The 23,728-nt window shown below is 42.3% G+C and overlaps 1 protein-coding gene across 4 annotated transcripts in view; it reads left to right on the top strand.

Annotated features, from left to right (window-relative positions):
* Positions 1-23,728, top strand: part of LOC134858051 (matrix metalloproteinase-16-like) — a 65,204-nt gene that overhangs the window by 22,034 nt on the left and 19,442 nt on the right. For 2 of the 4 annotated variants that reach the window (XM_063873915.1, XM_063873912.1), the window contains exons 2-6: positions 1,945-2,093; positions 3,103-3,117; positions 3,580-3,702; positions 7,948-8,252; positions 23,347-23,508. In XM_063873915.1, the coding sequence (XP_063729985.1) occupies positions 1,990-2,093; positions 3,103-3,117; positions 3,580-3,702; positions 7,948-8,252; positions 23,347-23,508 (709 nt within the window). In that variant the 5' untranslated portion in view covers positions 1,945-1,989. The remainder of the gene's footprint in view (positions 1-1,944; positions 2,094-3,102; positions 3,118-3,579; positions 3,703-7,947; positions 8,253-23,346; positions 23,509-23,728) is intronic. The other 2 variants (XM_063873916.1, XM_063873913.1) reach the window with 1 other exon arrangement.

Genomic DNA, 23,728 nt, shown 5'->3' with positions numbered 1-23,728 from the left:
CTTTTTGTAACCTGCTTAAAACGATGTAGTTATTGATCTATTTATTCATGCAAAACATAGTATTGATCAGAATCTAAACACAGTAAAGAAGGATGATGTTATTCTATGTTGAATACATACTAATATTAGTGTTCTTACCTGCCCCATTCCTACTGACATGATATTTAATGGAGTACTAACAGTGGGATTTGAATCCCTGCAACAACTGCTGTGTACTGTTACTGTTTGCCTGTTTCCGAGATCTCATCTAACTTTGTGTGCATGCCTTCTGGAGATCCAGAACTGTTCTTCCTCAGAGATTAAAACATGCCCTTTAGTCTTTGCGAGCTGGTATCTAGGATACTATTTTAACAGGAGATAGATCTACAACTCTAGGAGCTCTATCAAAGCCAGACTTGGCAAAGGTTCAATAAATCATCTGTACTTTATAACTTAATCTTAGTTGAAACTTTACCAGTTTATGCATTTTTCCTATACTTTGTGGCTCTATAAAACCAGATTACTAAACCATGACAGATTAAATTCTAACGTGTGTTGTGGAAAGAGATGCTAGTTGTGTGTCTGTGGTATTATCTTTGATCTTTTTCCCCTAACTGTCTTTTTTCAGAGTGTCGTTGGGCTTTAGCGTGTGTGTTGTTTTGAGTGTCCGTGTCTCTGTCTAAACTCTGTGCATATGTGTGTGTCAGATTACAGAGCTGTATTGTCAGTACCCGAGCATCCAAATGGAAATCTCACCCATGCACTGTATCCCCGGAGGTGTATATTGAGAGTGCAGGAACCTGACACACATCATCACATTTTCACCCACCCACTGTGTGAGCGGGAGGAGTGAAGATAGAGGAACAGAGAGCGGAGAATGATGATGGTGTTATGGAAATGAAAAGGTGGAAGGAGGACGACTAAGTGCAAAACATTTGAACCATGACATAACATTTGGACATCTGACACAAGTTGGACATGATACTGTAGGTCACTGTTGCATTGTGGGAGTCTGTGCATGGGCCAGTCGTGAGATAGTGGTGAAATGACAATGCCAACCTTTCCAGCTGTTTTCTTATGCACATATTTACAGTGTTCAGGCTCCTTTTGCTATATTTAAACATTCCCAGCCAGATTTCCATCTTAAACAGTTTTTTCCCAGTTTATAGCACTTTATAAAATCTACCAGCCCCGTCCTGAGTATCTTAAGAGCTCATTGTTGCTGCTTGGAGCCTGACACTGTAACCGAGGCTGTAGACTCACATTTGTTCCATTGTTGAATAATGGCTTGCCTTTTATTGCCTTCTCCTCGACGGCTCTCACACCATGCTTCCCTTCCTGTTTAGTGAATTCCCTCAGTGTGTATGCTATCCTGAGCAGCAGACCTACAGAATGACAGCAGCTTTGACATCGTTGTGTAGCAGAATAGCGCTCAGGTGTCACAGCTCAGTGGCAGAATAAAGAATAAAAAGGTGCATCTGTTTTCCAGTTGTTGCTCGACACTTCAAACCTTTTCTTTCATATTGGTTTCAATTTCTTTTTTTTAATTAGTGGTTTGGCTTTGTTTTTTGCCAAATGCAACACATCTCTTTGCCATTTTAATGATGAAGACGGAGAGAATACACAGAGGCTGGCACTATTTAAATCCCTAAAGCCTCTTCTGGGGGTAAGCTCGACCGATACCCTCGTCTTCTCCCTGGTTGCAGAGATCTTAGCTGTGATTCCCTCTGGCAGGATTTTATGGGACACTGACAGCTATTACACAACAGTCTTCCTCTGACAAGCCTAATGCCTTGAAAATAGATGAACTTTTGAACTATAAACTAACTCATGCCCTATCCTAACCAAAAGTCTTGGGAAAGTGCTTTTTAGATTTATATTTTCTGATCCTTTTCTTACTTTTTCACCTGGAGATCCCTCATTCTTTAATATTAACCGTTCCCTTTGTGCATGTTCTGTCCACAGTCATGGCTCCAGAGGTACGGCTACCTCCCCCCTGCAGACCCCAGAATGTCGGTGCTGCGTTCTGCTCGAGTCATGCAGTCCGCTATCGCTGCCATGCAGCGCCGCTACGGCCTCAATGTCACAGGGTCCCTGGACAGCAGCACTATAGGGTGAGTCACACTGCTTTAAAGAGGCCACACTGTGGGGAATTGATTTATGAGCCTTTTGGAAACATGGATGGGAGTTATAAAATATGTAAAGATGAATAGACGTGGCCGGTTGTTGATGGAATCCATTGAACATCCTTTTTATGATATTATTCCCGGTGTGTTGGTGGTATTCATGCTTGATTTGTCTTATTTAATAAACACTGGAATTTGGATTTGCTAAGCCATAAATCTATTATTTACAACAGGGATGAACAACAGAAATGAAGTAAACGTGCAGTAAAGCAACCGCTTCCGGTAAAAGATTTTTCTAAATGGGGCCAAATGGTTGATTCCTCCCTGTTTTGCATTCTGCAGTCATTTTGCCAGACTTTACTTTACTCCAACATGGATTAAGTGGGAAGTTGTAATTTGATCAAAGGGGCCTTTTACTGAGAGAACACCTACTGTATGTTGTTAGATCAAAGGCTGCAGAAAGCCCAAGTATTCTCACTCTTACATTAAGAGAGGGAAGAACAGTGACAGCGCTTGGTCTGTTCTTGTCTGATCTGTCAAACCTGAACGCATCAGACAAGTGTGGCGTGGGTTTAGAGGAAGAGCTTATTTTTACTACAACAACAATATCATTTCTGGGGTTTACATAAGGGGAATCAACAAATTGTACTTTACGTTAAGGGTTAAAACAACATCAGTTATGTCAGGATGTTACGGTTAAATGTCTGTCGCTCAGATTATACCCGGTGGAACCCTTGGGACATCGTTTTACTGTACCTGCAAATCACTGAAACCAGTGTTCGCTGACATTTGTCCCCGCCTACACTGAAGTGTCATCCGTCCTACACATAGAACAGAGCTCAAATTGACCACTGAACTGTGACGTGTCGATGTGGTGGCCAGCGGTGTGAATGCACGCTAACAGCTGTCCAACCACCGGGCTGAAACAGAGAGCGATGTGATAATCTAACAGTGTGCCTGTTTCTCTCTCCTCCTCTGCTTCTCTGTGTCGATGTAGCGATAACACAATAAGGTGAGGCGTCTTTTGTGTGAATAAATATGTCTCTTTTGGTACAGTAAGAGGATTAAGAAAAATAGCATGTAGTGTGTTAAGATTGTGAAAAGCCCTGTATGTGTGTGTGTGTCATGTGTCTGTTTTGTTTGCGTATCCAACACTTCATATCATGTTAGAATGGAGTTTATATATAAATGCATATAGGGCTTCTTTTTTCTTTTTAGAAGGATATGTGCCAAACAAGGATTTAGACTTCTCTGCAGCATTTCATTCAAATCATTTTTGTTCATATTTTAACTTTATCAAATGTGGCACTCTGCAATTTGGGTATTGTAGTTAATCCAATTTTGATAAAATGTCTAATTAATTTAGCAGGCCTTCTTGTCACCATGTCATCATCACTCTATTAAAAATCTGCATCCATAGCAGAATGACTAGTCTGTGCTCCGTGTTAAATGGCCTCCTCTCGTCTTCCTGCAGATGGATGAAGAAGCCCAGGTGTGGAGTTCCTGACCAGGTAGGAGGCGCGTCCAGATTGAGTGTCAGGAAACGGCGGTACGCCCTCACAGGACAGAAGTGGCAACACAAACATATCACATACAGGTGGGTGGTTTTAAATATGTCAAGATTATGTCAAGTTTAATAAAGAAGTGCTGTCATTAGAGCATTTTAGAATAATCCAATTCCCCTGCAATCCCCATAACCAACCCAGCCACACACACTGACTGTACCCATCAACGGGGCTTTTGTCAAGTTGTGAAGACAACCAGTGAACAATATTAACCCAGCATGTGCCTACAGCCTCACAGAATAATATGTGCACACACACAGGCTTGTTTACACAAACAGGGCGATTGACCTTTTAATTAAGAAAGCACATTCCTTTAAAAGGGCAGAACGAGGAACAGACATTTTCTCATGCAGTTCTTGCTCTTGTTCATCCTCTGTGTGTTCCTTTTGAACGATCATTCTGTGTTGGTCTCTTTATAGACTTTTGTGCTTAAACATTTCCCAATTCCCTTTTGTGGATCACACAAGCACCACTGAACACAATATTTGGATTGTACAGAAGGCTACAAGCCATAAATTAAACCAACATTTACAATTGCTTTAAGCCAAACTAAAAACACACAGTTCTTGCTCCTCAAAAACAGTCCTGAACATGAACCAGATTCATCCTCTTAACATGTAGCACAAATGGGAAAAGAGTGTACATGAAAGAGCCATGCATGCTCAGGGAACTCATCATTAATTTCACAATTCTTAAGCGCATTTTCCAGCATTTGGCTACATGAGTAATAATGTATAGAACAACGTGTTGTATAATATTTCCCTTTCGATTTAGTGAGGCCAGTAGCCCGTATTCTGTTATACATACTATGCCATAGCTTGCCCCCAGCTCCATGTTTTATAGGATAATCCTTGAGTAGTGGGCTTGGTTTTATTTTTTTTGCTCTGCCCAGAGGATAAATGTATAAACAGTGTTACATGCAGGATATAATCTAGTGGATCAGCCAACCACAGCCGAAGCAGCGCAGTATATCACTGATGACAGAACTGTACAGATGAACGCCTGTGCATTTTTCCTTTAAAACACTGGGATTTGGTTCATTTGTGAGGGCACAGATTTAAAAAGAAGAAAATAAGCAGACTTGATGGAGAGTGAAGAAGTAAATGGAAGGATTTGAGGAAGTGGGGGTTTGAGGAGTGGAGGGAGTTAGAGGAGAAGCAGCTGCAGAGAGAAAGAGACGAGCTGAGAGGGGAGGAGAGCAGAGGAGGAAACCCCAGTGGAAAGCAGAGGGTGCTTTCTGACAGATTAGGGTTATGTAATAGAAAAGGAGCATTCTGTGTGTGTGTGTGTGTGTGTGTGTGTGTGTGTGGGTGCGTGCGTGCGTGCCTGCGTGCGTGCGTGCGTGTGTGCGTGTCATACATGGATGTGTGCCTGGCCCTCAGTCAGCAGTCACATTCGTCTGCAGCTGCTCCTTTTAACTCAAATTGATGCAACTAGTGCACTGCCAGTTCGCAACGTGACTTTTCGGAAACAGGCATTCCTTGGCATCCGGTGTTGCTGCTTGCAGATTTCTCGGGAACTTATCATCCGATCAACTTCACATTCCACAATGCACTTCCTTGGATCCTCAGAAAACACACCCGCCAAGTGTGAGGTTGATTAGATGAACAATTGTGGAGAAAATGACAGATAAATACGTCCTGTAGATTTCGCCTCTAGGTGTTCTTGAATTGACTGTATAGACAGAATTCTACCCTTCATGCTGATAGGTATTGTAATATTCCTCTCTCAAACAGTATACAATGTGTACATAACACACTACTGATAAAATGTCCCTTTAGCTATTAAGACCTTTGACTCTAAATTGTACTTCCTTCAGTCCTTAGTAATACACCAACCATGTGTAAGTCGATCTAATATACAGTTGTTGTAGAAAAGGATAGACATGCCGGAGACTCTTTCCATTTTAAGCTAAATGTTAAACTCTGGCATCTAGAAAAGTCTAACCAATGCATGGCTCCTCAGGTGTATGCTGCTTTTTATCTAACCACATCCAGTATTTACTGTGGCAATGCACCAATTGGCCTTGGCATCCTACAGTTAGCCCTGCATGCAGCTGCTATTGAAGCGCATGCATTATGTCTGGAATCATTCTCACCTCCCAACATGGAGTGTCATATTTTATATACAGGTTGGAGATTCTTCTTCTTTGAGGTTTTTCAGCTTCTCCCTGCTATGCTCTTAAAATAGGACACACAAACTGTACGGTGAGATGAGTAATAAAATCAAATAAAACCGTCTTGGTAGTCCTCAAGAGGAAACCGTTGATGCTAAAGCCTCTCGTTTTTATGAGAGGGTTCATGGAGAACCCTTGAGGTGCTAGAATATTTCTTCTTCATTCAAATCTCCGAGAAAACATTTGTGCCTCTGCAGACTCTCTCTGGGTCAGATGATATGCATTTGAAGTGATTTGATTTGTACTTCTTGTGAATCTCTTACTGCTCTACATAAGCACTTGAAAAGACTAAAGGGCCATTTTGTGTTTTCTCCCTAAGTGGCCCCAATCAGACAGACTATTTGCTCACTCTCCAGCCGACCGTCGCGCTAACAACACTCCAATTGTTCAAGATTGTTTCTGTAATTCAAGAGAACTGGAAGCATTTATTACTCACACATGTTTAAGTGCAGTTGATGAAACAGAACACATTTCAAGCTTTAATTTGACACAGTTTACCAATATCAACCCTCAACTGCTTAGTCTCACTGTCACTGACATCATCAGTGTTGTTTTCCGACCAAACAGACAGCAATTTCCTGCTGTAAAGCACTGAAAGCCCTCAGTACACTACTTTTACTAGCATAGCAGGCAGACCAAGTTAGCAACTAGCCTGTTAGGATAGTTTAACTCTTAGCAGTTTAGAAGCCAAAAGCTAGACCAAACACCAAAGCTAGAGCAACAAAAGGAGTGACCATTGGACAAAAGCATTGCCCACAAATGGTGAAATCAAGTTACTGTAGATTCAACTCTCATCTTTGCAGATATAACCACTCCATCGCTTTTGACTAATTTAAAAGCGAACATCATTTCTGTCGCCACAACACCTCTGCTTGCTTTTTCTACCAATGCATTTCTGATGATTTGATTTGGTAGCTTTATCAATTCATTCATGACTGTGTCCTGTGCTTCTGTCAAAATAGAAAACCATTAGCTGCAAGTGAACATTTCACCAAAACTCTGCAAGACTATAATTAAAGCAAACACAACTTAGCCAACGTGTTAGTCAGCTGTCAGCATGTCTGTCTTAAAAGTAGTAGGAAGTAAACGTAATTTGTGGTTTGTGTCAAGCATCAGGACATTTTTTAATGAACATTTCAGGTCAATCAGTGGCACTCCATTTTCAGTGACTTTGATTCAATAATTAAGCTCTTAGCAAGCATACAGTATATAAATGTTCCTAACCCAGCATGCAGAAGAAGATGAGCAATTCGAGGATAAAAAAAACCTCTGATAATGTTTATTTCTATTATGGAATGTGACAGCTTGACAGCCGAACAGAGATGAAACAACGAAGAGGAGGGAAGAAGGGAGAGCAGGTTACACATCAAGGAAACAGGCTGGATGGGAGGAGAAAAGGGGATTCCTTAAGCTACTTGACACGTCAAAGCAAGGAGAAAGAAAAAAGACAACGGAATTGTCACTTTATTTCCACTCGGCACTTATCAACTGAGCATCAGACAACTAGCTCTCCTCCAAACTCTGCGCTTAGAGAATACAGAGTATTGTGTGTTTACAAGCGTCTCAGTTGAGTGATGTAAACTACACCTATCCGTCTATCCTGGGAGAGAAACCAAATGTTAATAGAGCGTGACACTGTGATATTTTCAAATGAAGTGAGGTTTTTCCTGATTGGCCAATCCAGACGGGGACTCTCAGCAGGCAGTGGGCTGTTGATAATCCTTAATTAGAAAATAAATTCCAGTGGCAGGAAATTGTCCCGGCGTCTCCACACCTGCAGCAACTTAAAGCCGGTGGGGGAGGACTCAGCTGTTTCCTCTCCCAAATCGCTCCATTTAGCTCTCTGACGGCTATAAGCGTGAAATGGCAGCGTGCAGGGGAAGCGGTAATGGATGGGTGGATTTATTTCTTTTTTGGGCATTTATCGACCCGGCAGGTACACTAATTCACCCACAATTTGTCATGCTTCACAGGTATTGGAGGCTTTCTTGGGTTCTAAAAAACCCAAGACTGTTTTGAGACCCATTTAGAATTCAGGTCTTAATATTTACATTGACTTCTAGTGTCTAACTTTTCCGTTCTGTATCCCGTGTCTCTGCAGCATAAAGAACGTGACACCCAAAGTCGGTGCGGAGGAGACCCACGACGCAATCCGGCGAGCTTTCGACGTTTGGCAAAACGTGACGCCGCTGCGCTTCGAGGCCGTTCCCTACAGCGAGCTGGAGAGGACCAAGAAAGACGTGGACATCACCATCATCTTCGCTTCAGGTTTCCATGGTGACAGCTCGCCCTTTGACGGAGAGGGTGGCTTTCTGGCTCACGCCTACTTCCCAGGGCCGGGAATAGGAGGCGACACACACTTTGACTCGGATGAACCGTGGACTCTGGGCAACCCCAACCATGACGGTAAGCACTGGTTAATGTTCTGGGATTTCAATGATGGCTGTCAAAAAGAAAGGAAACTAAATTCCCATTTTGTGTGGATGTACCTCATTTCCCCTGCCTGTTCCGATCAGCTCCACTCAACTTGACTATTTTTTGGTTTTCCATTAGCAAAGGTTGTCCATAGTACCTTTAATTTTTTTGATACCACCCCGGTTAAAGGTCCAAGCAAACTGAGCCAATACTAGAAGGTTGGTGGTATTCCAACCTCTTTGGCAGGGTACAACATCTTTCCTGGAAGAATCACCAAACCTACGGCAGATTTATGGCATCATCCCTGTTGGTAATATGCCCCTAATTCAATATCGGGCCATTCGTGCATAATGTAAAATAATTTCTATCCTCTGGAAGCCTTTGGGTGGTCAAAAGCTAACCTTCACATGTCTTCTGGTGAGGGACACTGGTATCAGTCTCAGAAATGATTTGAACAGCCTTGGGCGACCTGAAAGGCTGAAGACTGTAGTGCGAGGTTTTTGGACTACGATCACACAATGATGACTAGAAGGTAGATTGGACCTGAGGTGACGCGAATGACTCCAAGGATACATAGGCTCAGGGTCTACAGGAGGATGCTGAGGAGGAGGTCTTTCTTTTTACATGCTGTATAAACCACAGAAAAAGCAACACGAGAAAGCATAGCTTTGAGGTGAGCTGTGTTGAAGCAGAAATGGCATAAAATGAGGGATTAGAGCTCTGGATGCTTATTCAGTAAACACACCATCATCTACTCTCACTAAACCACAGATTTTGATGCTCTACTAGCATGTTATTGGTTCTGCTGGTCGGCGTGCTGTAGATTTCCAGTCTGATCTGGTGTGTTCTAAGTCTTGTGGCTCGCACAGTCCTGTCTCTTTGTAAACATCCTAGCCTGCCAGGAGATATCTCCCCTGGTGAGCCGCAGTAATCACGGCACCTCTCACTCCGCTGCGACCTCCAGCTCCTGCCCTCACTGAGTACTTGCCACGGAGCTTTACTGCTTGTCAGGCTGTATGTAAGCCTTTAGCGGGGTCCAAGAGGCACTTTTATTGTGTGGGTTGCATGTTGAGCAGCTTTGTTGCTGTTTAGCGTTGCGTCGAGGTCCAACAGATCTCTACTGGTGTGTGTGTGTGGCAGCCAGTAGCCACGCAACTTAGCTCCAGGGTTGGCCTCTGACCCCTGAGCAGCATTCCATGTAATGATGGAAGGTGCTGGAGTGGATGGAGGAAAGAGTAGAAGAAAATACTGAGAAACAGACACAATACAAATAAAGCAAGTAAGTGCAAGCAAGAACGGAAAGTTAAATGGATTCCTTGTTAATATTCTTGACTCTGAGGATCGTTAACGCAGGGAAATAATATGTCTTTTCAGCTTTCTTTTTTAGAGTTTCTCCTTTTCCTCATGGTCCATTGAGACAACTCAGAGGAGTCATGACGTTTACTGAGTCACGAGTCAAAACAATGACTGAGATGAGTGTGCAGGGGACTCTTAAAACAACAGATGAAAAGGTAAAAAAAAAAGTGGAGTTACTAGCAGGAAGGCAGCGGAGATAAGCGTGAAAGAGAGGATAAGAGAGAATGGCAGAGTATCTCTAGACAAATATTGGAGGTTCAAGAGCTCACAAGAGAGATAGACGGAGAGGGAAAGACCGAGAAAGATATATTGTGAGAAGTAAAGAAAACATTTGAAGAGGGAGAGGAGATGAGTGGGAGCTGATGAGCGCTGAAATAGAAGTGAGAAGTTGCTGCTGAAGACTGAATGTTAAGCAGGGGCGGGGGGGCTTTTCGAGGCTTAGATAATAGGTTGCAAATGGCTGTGTTTAAGGCTTTTGATAATTCCTAGATTAGTGAAACTGACAAAAAATCAATGCCATCAACACTTACTGATAAAAAATAACCTCAAGTAAACGTTTGAGGTGACTGCTTTCAACCCACTGCTTACACAACTCGTATCAATCATACACGTACACATGTGCAGGTAAACATCCAGCCCACACACACACACACACACACACACACACACACACACACACACACACACACACACACACACACACACACACACACACACACACACACACACACACACACACACCCACATACAGTGGTCCTTGTCCCTGCTGTTGTCCCTTGCAGGAAGTAGAAGCAGCTGTCAGTGAAGGCTATGATTCACCCCTCCAACACTCGCATACAGACACCCTTTCTCCCTCTACCCTCCGTGAAATATTAATACAGCCCTGCTGTGGGCCCACACTTCTGTCAAATGCATCCCATAATGCATGCAGTTCTATTACGCTCACTCCAGCTGGCTTTCCTGCCAAATAGGAACATGCAGGGGGGGGGGACCTGCTCTTATTCCTGCGTGATGACTTGTGTTCCACTGGGATGAATATCTAAAGTCTCTTACAGCTTGAAGTTAGTCCACAGACAGCACAGATATCAGTTACTGGTTTTAGTTTTTGTCATTTTCTGAGGCGATGCGTAGATTTGGGCAAAACTAAAAACCTGAATGGTAATAGTACTGCATGTAGTAGTCATGTTACTACTTATGATGTATCAATATGTGAAATCAGTGCTCCATTCACCAGCTTTATATTTCAACCCCCTCTGATATGATATCGATAATCTGGCTGCAGTCTTTCTGAGCCAGCAGTGCTTTCTTTTCTTTTAGTGATCACATTAAAAGCCTGAAATGCCTTTGTAGCTCTTTGGCATTGAGAAGTGGTGTGTGGGTGTGTTTGTACATTTTGGTACACACTGTTTAATCTTGTAAAACAGAAAGCTTTTCACAATGCAATAAAAAATACATAATAGGCTTGTTTCCTGTTTTGTGAAACGAAAGCCTTACCATGACTGGATTTATGAGGCTGTTACTCCTAAAAATCTGACAATTTATTGAACCAATGTTCTAAATAATAAACAAGCATGTAGATGTTCATTTGAATCTAAATATTGTCTCCAAATCTCTTCCGGCAGAGGTACATAATTCCATATATTTCCAATGAAACTAGCTCCAAGGATTTGTAATCCATCTGTCACCCATCTCCTCCTGTATCCACGCGTGGTTGACAGCTGGGAATGATGTAATTTGAGCTCGGAACAGCACATTACATCTGTCAGGCTTTTTTCTTGTTTCTCATCTCTCTTTCTTTGAATCTCCTCTCCTTCCTTTTATTGATTTTTAAAAGTAACACACACACACACACGCACACACACACACACACACACACACACACACACACACACACACACACACACACACACACACACTGAAGATCAGCTGCTGTCCAGTAAGCTACCCATGCCTGTCCTACTTTAATCCTCCACGCTGTTGTCGGGTAGGATCAGTTACCCCAGCGATCGTCGCCAGAGAGGTTTTTTGTTGTTGTTTTGGATGATGACATCACGGCTGCACATTGGAGGATTAATCCCCGGCTGCGTCGTGACAAACACTCTCAAACACGTGTTAAAGTACTCACACACTTCCTCGCTCTCACACACACTTATGCATCTGCACTGTTTTGTTTGCACCTCAACCCGAGCTGCAACTCTGAGAGGATTACTCAGAAGTTATATTCTGTGGGATTTTGAGCACACGCAGCAGAATGAGGTTCTTACTAAGATTAGCTAGTGGTAGCAGAGACTTGGTTGCACAGTCTACAGCATCTGCTTTATATAAGTGTGTGATTTGTTGCTTTTATCAAAGAGGAGTGTGTGATGTCAGCAAAATCTAACCCTATGAAATGCAGATACGCATCAAGAAAGCGTAACTGATCTGAGGATTGGGTTGCAAAATGTTTATTCCTGATGGAAGTAAGTACCTTTGCTACTCAATATGTTGCATATTTGACTTTATCTTCAGCTGGATCTTGTAGCTTAATCTTGGGTCCAGAGAAATATAAACAGAAAACCGCTATGACATTAAAGTTTAAAAAAACAAAACAGGTTGATTGATCAATCAGGAAACAGATTTTACTGTCTCTCATTTATATTTTGCAAAGGAAGTATTGTTCTTGGTTTGGTTTTGTCAGAAAGATCTTGAAATCCTTGAGAGTTTTGTTATTGCCTCATTTTCACACAAAACGTTTGAATCACTTTGGAGAAATCCTGTTTTTACAAAGCATACTGATGCATTTCCTCCCTCCTTCCCTCCCTCCCTCCCTCCCTCCCTCCCTCCCTCCCTCTCTGTCTCGCTCCTCTACAGTTGCAAAGTGTGTGTCAGCCTTTGGCACTGATTATACAATGGAACTAGCATTCTAGGAAAAGGATTTGTTTAAGCAATGTTTAAATGAAGCAGTGTTTCCAAGAGTGGATTAGAGAAGCACTTGTGCTGATTTTATTCCATCACAGTCAAACTCTGTTCATATCAGATTGGTCTTGTTAACAACGTGGGACACATCTGAGAGTGACAGAAAAAGTAAATTGAACACGTGCCATCTGCCAGTTAGCAAGTGTGATGCTGTACTTTTCGTATACAAAGACACTGTACACAAAGGATCAACATTCTTGGTGATTTTACAAAATTGAGCAACATCCTTGATGATTTGTGGACTGTGTGATTTGGGTATCCTTCTTAGAGTTAGATAACAACACCGTTATGTAATCATAAAGCTTTTGGCACTTCAGATGGATCAGTTTCAAGTTTTTCTTTCTCAGTATTTCCTTTATCTCTTACAGCTGTTTGAAAGACACAAAGTCCAATATTAAACACAAGTATGATGAAGTCTTTCCTTGGATCTTTATATTTTGTCCATCCCTCGCTCTGTGAATACAGTATCATTTGACACTGTTGGTATTCACACATAATTGTGTTACGGCTTGCATAATTTTAACTGCAAGCATTCAGTATTTTGGCCAAGAGTAAGAGAACAGGGAAGGAGTGGGTGATAAGCCAATATCCCCATTGAGATTGTAACATGCCTGGGGGCAAAACAAAGACAATTGGTCCTGGAGCTTCTTTACAGTGGCTGCCCTACATTCCCAGGCTTTAGAGAGTGATGGATGAATGGCTGTGAGGGATCAATAGATGGAAGGACAGATCTGTGCATGGGAAAACAAACTAAAGACACAACAGGTTTCGACGAAGGAGGGCAGGGGTTGGATTGGAAAATGATAAAGCGGGAGTAAGAAGATGAAATATGATTGGATGAAACATCGGAGAAAATGTTTCAACAAAGGGAAAATCTGGATGCAGAGTGCTGGAGGGCAGAAAAAAGAGGATTGCAAGGGGATTTAGTGTGAACACGGGATAAAAAGAAGAAGGGAAACTGGAACTGGAGATAGAAATAGAGATGATTAGCCTTTTCATCAGAGCTCAACGTGCCACAACCACTTATGAAGGGGAGCACATTCGCAGGAGGCGTTTTTATTTGACAGGTTTCCATTTGTGTCAGAAAAAGGCGAACAAGCAGACGCTCATCCATGCTTTATCACAAGGTCATCTCTGTGGGCCGAGGCCGCTGTGTTTTTCTTTGTGAAAAATCAAAGCATTGCGCGCTGGAACAGATAAGACAGATTTCATTGTGACTTTCAGTCACACTGGGGCTGATTGGATTTTACAAAAAAAACAGCTTGGCAACAGAAGAAAAAGGCATTTCATCTCTGCCACTGCATACAGCGAGTGTACACAAACACCCAGTCCCACCCAAGGGTGACTTATAAGGCTCGGTATGCCTCGAAGGAGCTCCAGCCTCCAGTAATATCAGTGAATTCTATTTAACATAACACAGCATGCGGGCTAGACCTACACACAGGAAATGAGAGATTCCAGGGCTTTATTATTTTCTTCACCCTTACCCCCACAATCAGCCGAAGAGGTTAGAAAAACACACAAGGAAAAATACACCAAGGATTTATGTCTCCAGGTATCGGGATAAGATAACGCTGGCTCATTTGGTGGGGCAGTCGATAACAGAGATGATTGGCTGAGGGAGGGGATGTCGCAATGGTCTCAGCATTGATCCGCTGATTGATTGATGGTCTCAGGAGAAAGCTTGGATCCCTGGCATCGATTGGCCGAACGTTTTATCATTGATGTCCAATCTTGTACATTCAAAGCGGACATCATTTGGGGTGTTGTGACCAGCGGACAATGGAAAGACATCAATCTTCTGCTTCTAAGCAGCGGACCGTGTAATAAGAGAGGATATTATCAGTGGTATTAGAGGATGTAGAGGAGAGGAAAAAAGAGCAGATCTTGAGGAGCATATGGTGTCCTCGGCAGGTTTATTTTTAGCTTGCTACTCCTACTGGGTGGTGAAAAAGAAGAAACTGGAAAAAAAGATACAAAATACAAATATGGTTCAGTGATGCGAGTGTCTGTTCAGCCACACAAATGGAGAAACCACCTTTTTTGTTGCTTGGTTTGCTTGATGATATTTCCTGCTTTCTCTCTAGTCTTTATGTGGCGGGCGGTAATGTATTTAACATCCAGCCCTACCCCAGAGAGTCATTCCTCCTTGTTGTCCAGACGATGAAATTACAGTGTATATTTTTCCAAATGTTGGAAGGAATGTCCCTTCATGTTTGTTGGAGGACTTTTGTCTGGAGAGTGAGGTCCATTTGTCTGCTGTCGGACTACGGTCATTAAGTCTACAGTCTATTTCCTTACCTTATTTGTTCTTTAGTTTTATATATACATAATCATCTGCATAAAGGATCATTCGCTTCTTAATCTTTTTCCCGTCTTTAATTAGATTAGCTATTCGTAATTGTTGTTATAACCCCCCGATTGACTTATTGACAAACTGACTCTTTCTCTATAATAGACAAAAGTTCTTCATTCTTTCAAGGTTGTTCAGCTTCTCAGAAAACCTTCATGTTCTACAAAGCTCTTCAATCTCTCCCATGTCCTTCTGTTTCTATCTTTGTCCCTCTATCTCCTCTACTCTGCCGCTGCCTGGCTCTATCTCCCACAGAAAATAAATGGGGAGAATAAGTGGCTTTTTTTCTTACTGCAGGAGCAGATATTTATCTTTCGCTGGAAGCAAGTGTATGCGTGCGTATCTAGCGTTACATCCAACATGGCTCCTTTTGGGAATGCAGAAATGATGGTATTTAACGCTGGGTTGCTTTAAGTTAAGGACTTTGTGGGAGGAAGAAGCCGGTAAAACAGCACCGAAAGCCACACACACATTTGAAGGGTGCTTGAAGAACTACCTTGTGGCAGTAAATCTGAAGCATGTGGTATGACAGTGGACATCAAATCATATAGGCCTAACACTTATGATATGATTCCAGTGTCATATCATGTATAGAATACTCCATGATCCATTCCTGGAACATGATGAATATACCACCGTTTATGTTATACAATCTTAATATCATATATCTGGGAGATATGAAGATAAATAAGACTCTGTATGTTTAAGGAGCAACAGCCAGTAATATGTGGAAGGGTTTTTTTGCCCCTGGTTTTGCCTCTCAAGCGTCATACATGCTGTCCTAACCTGTCCTTTAGTCAAATCTTAAGCTTTGCTAGATTGATATAAAGGTGTAAGTGCAGGAACTGGACTTCAAATAGTAAATTGACTGATCTGATCTTTAATTTGCTACATAGAGCACCTTTTAATGTTCCCTTTATTGTGTGCGAAAATGCCCTTTGTGGTTACTCCCTGTTAGTTTAAATTCCAAATATGAATCCCACCTTTGGGAGGGATAAGAGATTCAAACTGCTTTCACAAAATCTCAAAAAGCACTGAAGGGAAAGAAAGAGGAGATATCAGCATGCGTTCCAGCCCACCATGCTGCCACTAGAAATAGACGGCCACCTACTGACAGCAGCATCAACTTCCACGTGGGCGGCACTACTCTCTTCCGCCCCCACACATGGAAACACACACACACACACGCACACTTACACTCTCAGAAGGGCACGAAAATCGCACACCTAGGGATGCTTGCCCTCCCACTAGTCTGTCAGATGGTTTCATAACCTCGTACCCATAATCCTTAGCAAACAACAAGTGTAAACAGCCCTGCCTCACTCTTTTATCACTCTTTAAGAAATATCACATGTGATCAGGGATGTCCGGTCTGTTTTTGTACTTGTATTAAAAAGGATAGTGGTTACAGTAATGGTATGCGTTGGAACAGGTGTTTGGGTTGCTCCCACCATTGGTAACTATTTAAATCATGACAACGTTTGCTACAACTCTTGAGTCAGCTTATAACCTACATACAGTAAGACCTCAGGCCAGAAGCTCCGTGACACATCCACAAAGGCAGATATCTTTCTGTAAATATCAGATTTGTAGTTCTGCATTGGGGAAGAAAGTCTCACTGGCCTAACAATTCTACATTTGACCCAGTTACAGAAGCTAAGAGGGGTTTTGGTGACAAGTTAAAGCATGTTAGTCTAAAGAGAACTGGATGCAAAGTTGCTCAGTGGCAAGTGAAGCCAATATGGCCTGACTTTATATTACAAAATACCCGTATCTGAGCCCACAGTGCGTTGTCCTTAAGCCCCGCCTCCAAACAGTACAATTCGAATGAATGGAGAATTATGCTAGATTCGGCTTGTAGTGCATTTCTCACCCTTTAGGGCTATTCTAATAGTGTACGGGGTGTTTGGGTTAGCTAGGAAATAATGATCTGCTAATAACCGCTCTAAAATAATGTCATTCAATGGGATAAGTATTTTTGAGCCGAATTACGTCACACACTGACACAAGTTGAAGTACCACCATAACAAATGTGCTTCAACTCCCCATGCACTTCCCGGGGTTCCTTGAAAAAAGGCTTCTTGGTTAAAGTGTTGAAAAGAGAATCAATACTAGTTGAAGAAAACAACCTGTTTATCCCACCAATGAACGCAGTTTAATCTTCTTTGGAGAGTAGGAGATGAAGTTTCAGTTGACCTGTCAGCTGCTAAATTTCAGAATCAGAATCCCTTTATTGGTCCCACAGAAGGGAAATTTAAAACCCGCAGTGGACGCACTGAAAGAAACTGAAACAGGGAGAATTCTTTGGCAAATGTAAACAAGTTCTTCTTCCCAAAAGATAGAAAAGAAACAAAAACTCTTTATAAAAGTTAGGATTTATTGTTTGGCGGGTCATCGCTTGTTTGCGTCCATGGACACAGCTGCAGAAGTGTGCTCGCGAATACATTATTAATGATTAATGATCACAACTGAAGCATTCACACGTCCCTGTCTCTTTTCCAGGTGCTGCACAGAGATAAACATGACAAGAATTAAGGATGTCCTTTCCTTGGCAGCATTTATTTTTCCTCCTTGCTCCTTCTTTATTTACCTCCAGTCCACAGGAACGGCCAATATTTGGATCCCTGGCAATGTTCCACACTGAATTTCAGTCTGTAGCAGTCTCTGTAAATAAACAATTACTGCTGTGTACATATGTTGCTCCATTCAGCCGGGGTTTTGTTCTTTGACAAGCTGGTAAGAATGAGGTGTAATGGATTCAACAGCACAAGGTGTTGCTCAACCAATGTCAACAGCCCAGAGAGAGACAGAGAAAGTGTGAGGGCAGGCAAATCAGGGGTAGAAGAAGAGCTAGAGGAACAGCAGAGTATTCTCTACGGGATAGTGCACGATTCTGACACTAACACTGCCAGTATTTACTTTTAAAACATATTCCAAAGTCAAATAGTGTGAGAACTCTGGTGTGAACTTATGCTATCACACGTTTATCACATTAAATGCTGATTTCCAGCTTTATCAGTTGTGAAAACTGTGGACACGTAAAGACGTGTAAAGTTTATTCAATTATTTTTGGTAGGGTACAACATGTATTCACATCCTTTTTTTATTGGTGAGAAATACATTTTCTTCTCATTTTTATCTTGAATTGTGCTCACAACAAGCAAGAAGGAATGCAAATGCTGCTCCAGCATGGCATATCACATGTGAGCACCGTGGTATTATACCAGTGGTAATGTTAGTTAATTTGGTGAACCACATTGCACACTGCATGCTTCTGCTTCGTGCTGCGAGGGTATGTTGGAAGCACAGTGTGTGAAATTGAAGCAAGCAGAATGCAGCCATTGTTCTTTGGCTGCATTCTTCACAATGGTCACTCTGTCAAGTCAGGCACACAGCTCTGTTTTGACAGCCAGCAGAGTGCCGTGTGCCCCGGGCCCTCTGAGCCAGGCACTGAACCACTAGGCTGAGATCCTCTGGCCGCCTGTCAGCACAGTGAGCTCACTGCTGCCTCTCTGCACTTTTCCCTCTCACTTCACATAGTATAGCTCCAGCTTGCTTCAGTGTGAAGGTTGTTCTGATTTCCGATGACGTACCGACTAAAGGGACCAATATACAGATATAATATTGTGAACTGCTCTTCGGCTTGTGGATAACAGCTGATTTCCTTCCTTTCCTGTTGCTGCGCTCCACTGCTGAGCTCTCAGTCAGTCTCAAAGACTGTAGATTGAAAAAAGAAAAATACTAATCGCGATTAATTTGTGCAATACCAGAAATGTGATATGATTAGCAAACTTTAGGAGGATTTGTACCGTCTTTTTTTAGCAAGTCTGTAGAATAACTTTATTGGCCAGGACTTCTCTGCTCATCTGAAAGATTCATTTCTGATATTTCCTCATATTTTTACCAAATGTCTTACTGATGTTAGTCCATATATTGGCATTTCAATAACATGTTGGTTAATTTAGCTATATAGTCACAATTTTACTTTGCTTTTCACACAGAATAAAGCTACTGTTAAAGATGATTCCTCTCTGCACCAGTGATTCCGAACCATGGGTGCAATAGAAGCATGTTGTAATTGAGCGGAGTGCGATTTAAAAGTGAAAAGGTTGGAAAGATCCATCCTGTGTTTCCAAAGACTTCACCAACCCAATTGCAAAATGGACAGTTAAATTGCATGGAAATATTCTTAAAGTAATCTCCACTTTAAGATAGTAAATAGTGTTTAATAGCCTCCAGTTATTTAGAGTAAGCACAATTGCAACACATTGTGGTTTAAAAGAAAAAAGGTTTGTACCCACTGCCTCACTCCCAGAAAGTATTTTTAACTGACCACTTTTCGCATTTTCTTCCCCTTGCAAAACAAGTTTTCCCAAGACCAGTCCTGAAAGTGCAGTGTCAGCCACCCAGGGAATTGTGGGCGCTGAACAAAGGGAAACATTTGAGGTCCTCCGGGACAAACACACGGCAAAACAACAGCAATGAGACGCAGTCAACAGTAGTAACAATCGCAGCTGTGTTTTCTAAAGACAGGGTGGAGGAGGTACAAATGGCCGGTCTCTGCAGGGCGTCTGTACAATTACAATTTGTTATAGCTTTGTTTGCGACCAATCGCTTGTTGTTGGTATGGTTTTAACATTGTTGTGTTCTCCAAAAAAGCTTTCCTGCCTGGAGAGAGATAATTGGTCTCTTGATGAACTCAAATAAGCGTGATAATAAACATTCGAAAAGGCTGAGTGAAAGGGATTGAAGAATAGATAAACCAACAAGTGGACAGCCGACTGGTCCCCAGGCTTGTAGCTGACGTCACATGTCACGTATTGAGTGAACCGCGGGCTCTTAGTTAAACAGAAAGGCAGCAGAAAGGGTTACAAGCCTCTGGGGGCCTGCGCTGACAACTTGAGCTATTATTGCAATTGAACAGTGGTGTCCAGGGCCCCATGTCTGATTTGTGGGCCGGTGTGTGTTTGTCTATGTGTGTTTATGTCTGAAACCCGCTTTTCCCATGTCACTTCAGCCAGCAGACGGGCTGTAGCAGCGGCGGCATGTGCAGGGAGCCGGGAAATTATGGCGCAAGGAGCAGGTAGAGGTTTCTGGTTTCTAATCACAACTGCTGTTTACGTTACTGCAACCCTGAGGCGAGAGACGGAGAGAGGTACTTCTGAGCATAAATCTCCGGTGACTCTCCTCCTGCACCTCTTCCACTTTATCTTCCCTTCGTACTTTTTCTGGGGAGTTTTCTTAAACACTATCTAATTAAAGCAACCTTGACCTACCCGTGGGGAGTCTGCTGCTACCGCAGGCTGCCACTAAGATCATTGCACACTTTTAATTTCAGTGTTTTGTTGCATCAAAAGTGGCTTTTATGATTTACACAGTAGCTTGGACTGCGTTGTTTTCATGCAAAATTCTTGCCCACACCAACGGATGGCACAGATGAATCACAGTATGGTGAACATGTCTCTTCTTTTCCCCCGACAAACAAAGAAGTTGTTGCCTTCAGGGTTTATCACAGAAGCCCTGCACAGCTTTAAGTATCTCATCTCTCAGCATTGTTTCCTTCAAATGTATCCCGCTGTGGAAGCCCTCTCGCTATATTTTAGCTTTATTTTGTTGTGGCTGAGAAACAGCCACGGACAGGAGGGTGATGATACAAATCCCAAGGTCAAAGGTTACGGTTGTATAATTCTTCATCTCCGTCTTGTGTGATTGTAGGGACATCTCACAAGATAACAAATAGTCCCTAACTTATCGCTTTCCTCGCCTTAGTTTTTGCCCTTCTCTTTATCACCCTGTGTTTCTCTTTCCCACTTTTCCAAATGCCCTTTCTCCTCTTTTATCCGACCTTTTTATCTCTTTATTTATCTACTCATTTGATTCTTTATCTTGTCTCTTCCTCCCTTCCCTAACTTTTTCCTTCCTCTTTCTTCCTTTCCCCTTTTGAACACTGCCTCTTTCTTTCTCCCTCTGCCTCTACCCTCTCTACCTTCCTCTGTGTATATTCTGTCCAGCTGATAATTAGCCAGGCAGTGCAACCGTGCTCAGCTTTGTTTGTGGCCCCAGGGCCAACAGGACATCCCTATATACCACAGCGACTTATATAAGCAGCCGAAACAAAGTGACAGCGCTGGCCTCAAATGGCCCCAGGAGGCAGAAAGGCTGACTCAATTTGAGGGATAGAACAAGATGGAGATGTAAGAAGACAGACAGTCCTTCCCTTTACTCGCACAGCATCTTTAGTTATAGGACCTGCATTGGTACAGCTTCAATTACCTATATATATATACCCAGTTAATTTATCAAATATTTACAGTATATGTATTTTATCATTTTAGATGCTATGATTTAAACTCTTTTAATCAATTGTTGTGATTTGTTTAGTGTATTAGAGTCTTAAGGAGGCTTATTTATCATGCTGATGTGTATCTTTTGAGTTATATACATATGTCGCTAGACCTAAGACTTGCTTCTTGCAGCTTTGGCAAGAACCTCTCGTCCAGACAACTTCACACTCAACACGGCGCTCCCTTGGGTCCCCAGCAATACACCCACCAAGGGTCAATTCAATAGGATGCTATAAGATAAACATACATGCAAACAAAGACTCCTTCCATCTTTTTGTCAGATTCATTGAAGCCTAATTTAAAAAAGTGTTTAAAAGCATACCCTATGCATTTGATATTGAAAGGGTCATTCAGAAGTGATTCCCGTCTGCCTCAGTGCACACAGTAAACACACGCATTCCCTTCAAGAAGTGCTTCTCTAGGTGAATGGGTTTACACCAAAAATACATCCACCTTAAGGAAACCCACTAGTGCCACAGAGCATTCTGTAGGAAAGCTGCACAAGGTTATGTCTACATTTTCTGTACATTTACAATGACATATTGATGTTCAAAGTGGCCTTTTCAGGACTGTATCTTCCCTGCTCCCACTGACATAGTAGCATGGACTTAAGATAGGTGTTTATCTGCAGAAGAGTATGATTTCTAACCCGTTGAGCAATTTCTTTTTCCCTTTAAATCCGTTCTCTTGCTCTTTACCTCCTTCAACATTACAAGCTAGCATTAATGTATCCTCAGTTTCTCTACTAGCTTTCTACTTCATTGTGAATATTTAGCCAAAGAGTACCTTGGATATCAATGTCTGTCCTTTTACATTCGTGCAACGGAGGCCTTAACATTGCACAAATTTAGACTCACGGACATTTTTACAGTCAAATATGATCCACCAGGTTCCAATTAGGCCATCTCTTTATAGGAGTCTGATGCGTAAATTCAAGCATTGTACTGAACCTGCTAGCAAGTGTTCTGAATCACCGTCTGTATCTGATGATGTGTTATTCATGTGGCAGATTTGCAGCAGATAAGTGCCTCATTTTCGTAGGAAATGCAATGAATAAGTGATGCTCTTTTTCATGCCTGTCGAGTCACTCAGCGTGATGACAAAAAGAGAGAGAAAGGTAAGAACTGAGGAGGAAGGCAGCGGGGAGAGCATCGGGAAAGACAACCTGGAAACAGAGAATTTTAGATGTTCAATTTGATCAGTCCAATTCCAAATCTCTACCCAAAAAGGAGCTTTATTTCTCCCAAAGTTTGCTGACTTAAAGGTGTGATTCAAATACCCAAAGATCACAGTTTGCTCTCACATTTAATTCATGAATGGTTGAAAAGACTTCCACATGCAGTACTGTATTTTAAAGCGTTAGGTGTCTCCTTGGATTCACATGAATAGCTTCCCACAGACAGCCAGACCATAAGACATACTGTACAACCCTCATGGTACACCCTCCAGTTTCCCAACAATGATGAGTTTCTTTATGGGTCACATTTGACATATTGGCGTGACATCAGAGAGGAGGAGTGTTTTTTGTTGCTGTTTGTGTTGCCTGTGATGTAAGTCGAAGAACTTAAATGGGACACAGGGGGGCGGCTTTAAATCCCAAACATCCAAACCTAATACAGTTGGGATTGGGTAGGGGCTTTGCTGTGGGCCACAGTGGGCTTCTGAGTTAAAAGGTCAACCCAGCGCAGTCATCGGCTTACCACAGCCCGGAGACTAATTACACAGCAGGGGGTTTACTCAGTGAGGGGGGATTGTGTGTAAACAATATGAATGTATACATGTATAAGGGGCTGTGTAATGTGTCCCATCAGGGGCTGCAGCCTGCCACATAATCCACTCATGAGGTGCATGCATAGTGGATTATCTATGCTCGTACACATGTTTAGGTACGTATTGTTGCATCGACATGGGCTATTTTTGCTGGCTAACTGTGAACTGAACTGAAACGAGAACCAAAGGTCTGTTTGGCTTTAATCTTGGCTTTATTTTGAGGGAAATACACTACAAACGCTACCTAGAAGAGGTGCAGTTTATGAGAGATTTTTAAAAGGACTGCTCCTTTCCTTTCTGTTTCTAGGTAACGATTTGTTCCTGGTAGCGGTCCACGAGCTCGGCCATGCACTGGGCCTCGAGCACTCCAACGATCCCACGGCCATCATGGCTCCTTTCTACCAGTACATGGACACCGATAACTTCAAACTGCCCATGGACGACCTGCTGGGCATCCAGAAGATTTATGGTAAGGCTTCATTTAAATGTAGAAAGTTACATCACAAAATAATAGGACATTTAAATGATGTGTGGAGGAGGCGTATATCTGTGGCCTTATAACTAGGTCTCACATCAGCATAACTGTGTGTGCTCTGTGTTATTCTAACCCAGATATAGTAAAAGATCACTTTGATAAGCGGATAAGGCAGAGATCTGAGGTTAAAACCTAAATTCAAGGCAAGGCAATT

The sequence above is a fragment of the Eleginops maclovinus genome, chromosome 21 (genome assembly GCF_036324505.1).
Source record: "Eleginops maclovinus isolate JMC-PN-2008 ecotype Puerto Natales chromosome 21, JC_Emac_rtc_rv5, whole genome shotgun sequence".
In the NCBI taxonomy this organism is placed as follows: domain Eukaryota; kingdom Metazoa; phylum Chordata; class Actinopteri; order Perciformes; family Eleginopidae; genus Eleginops; species Eleginops maclovinus.
This window is presented reverse-complemented; position numbering and strand designations above follow the sequence as displayed.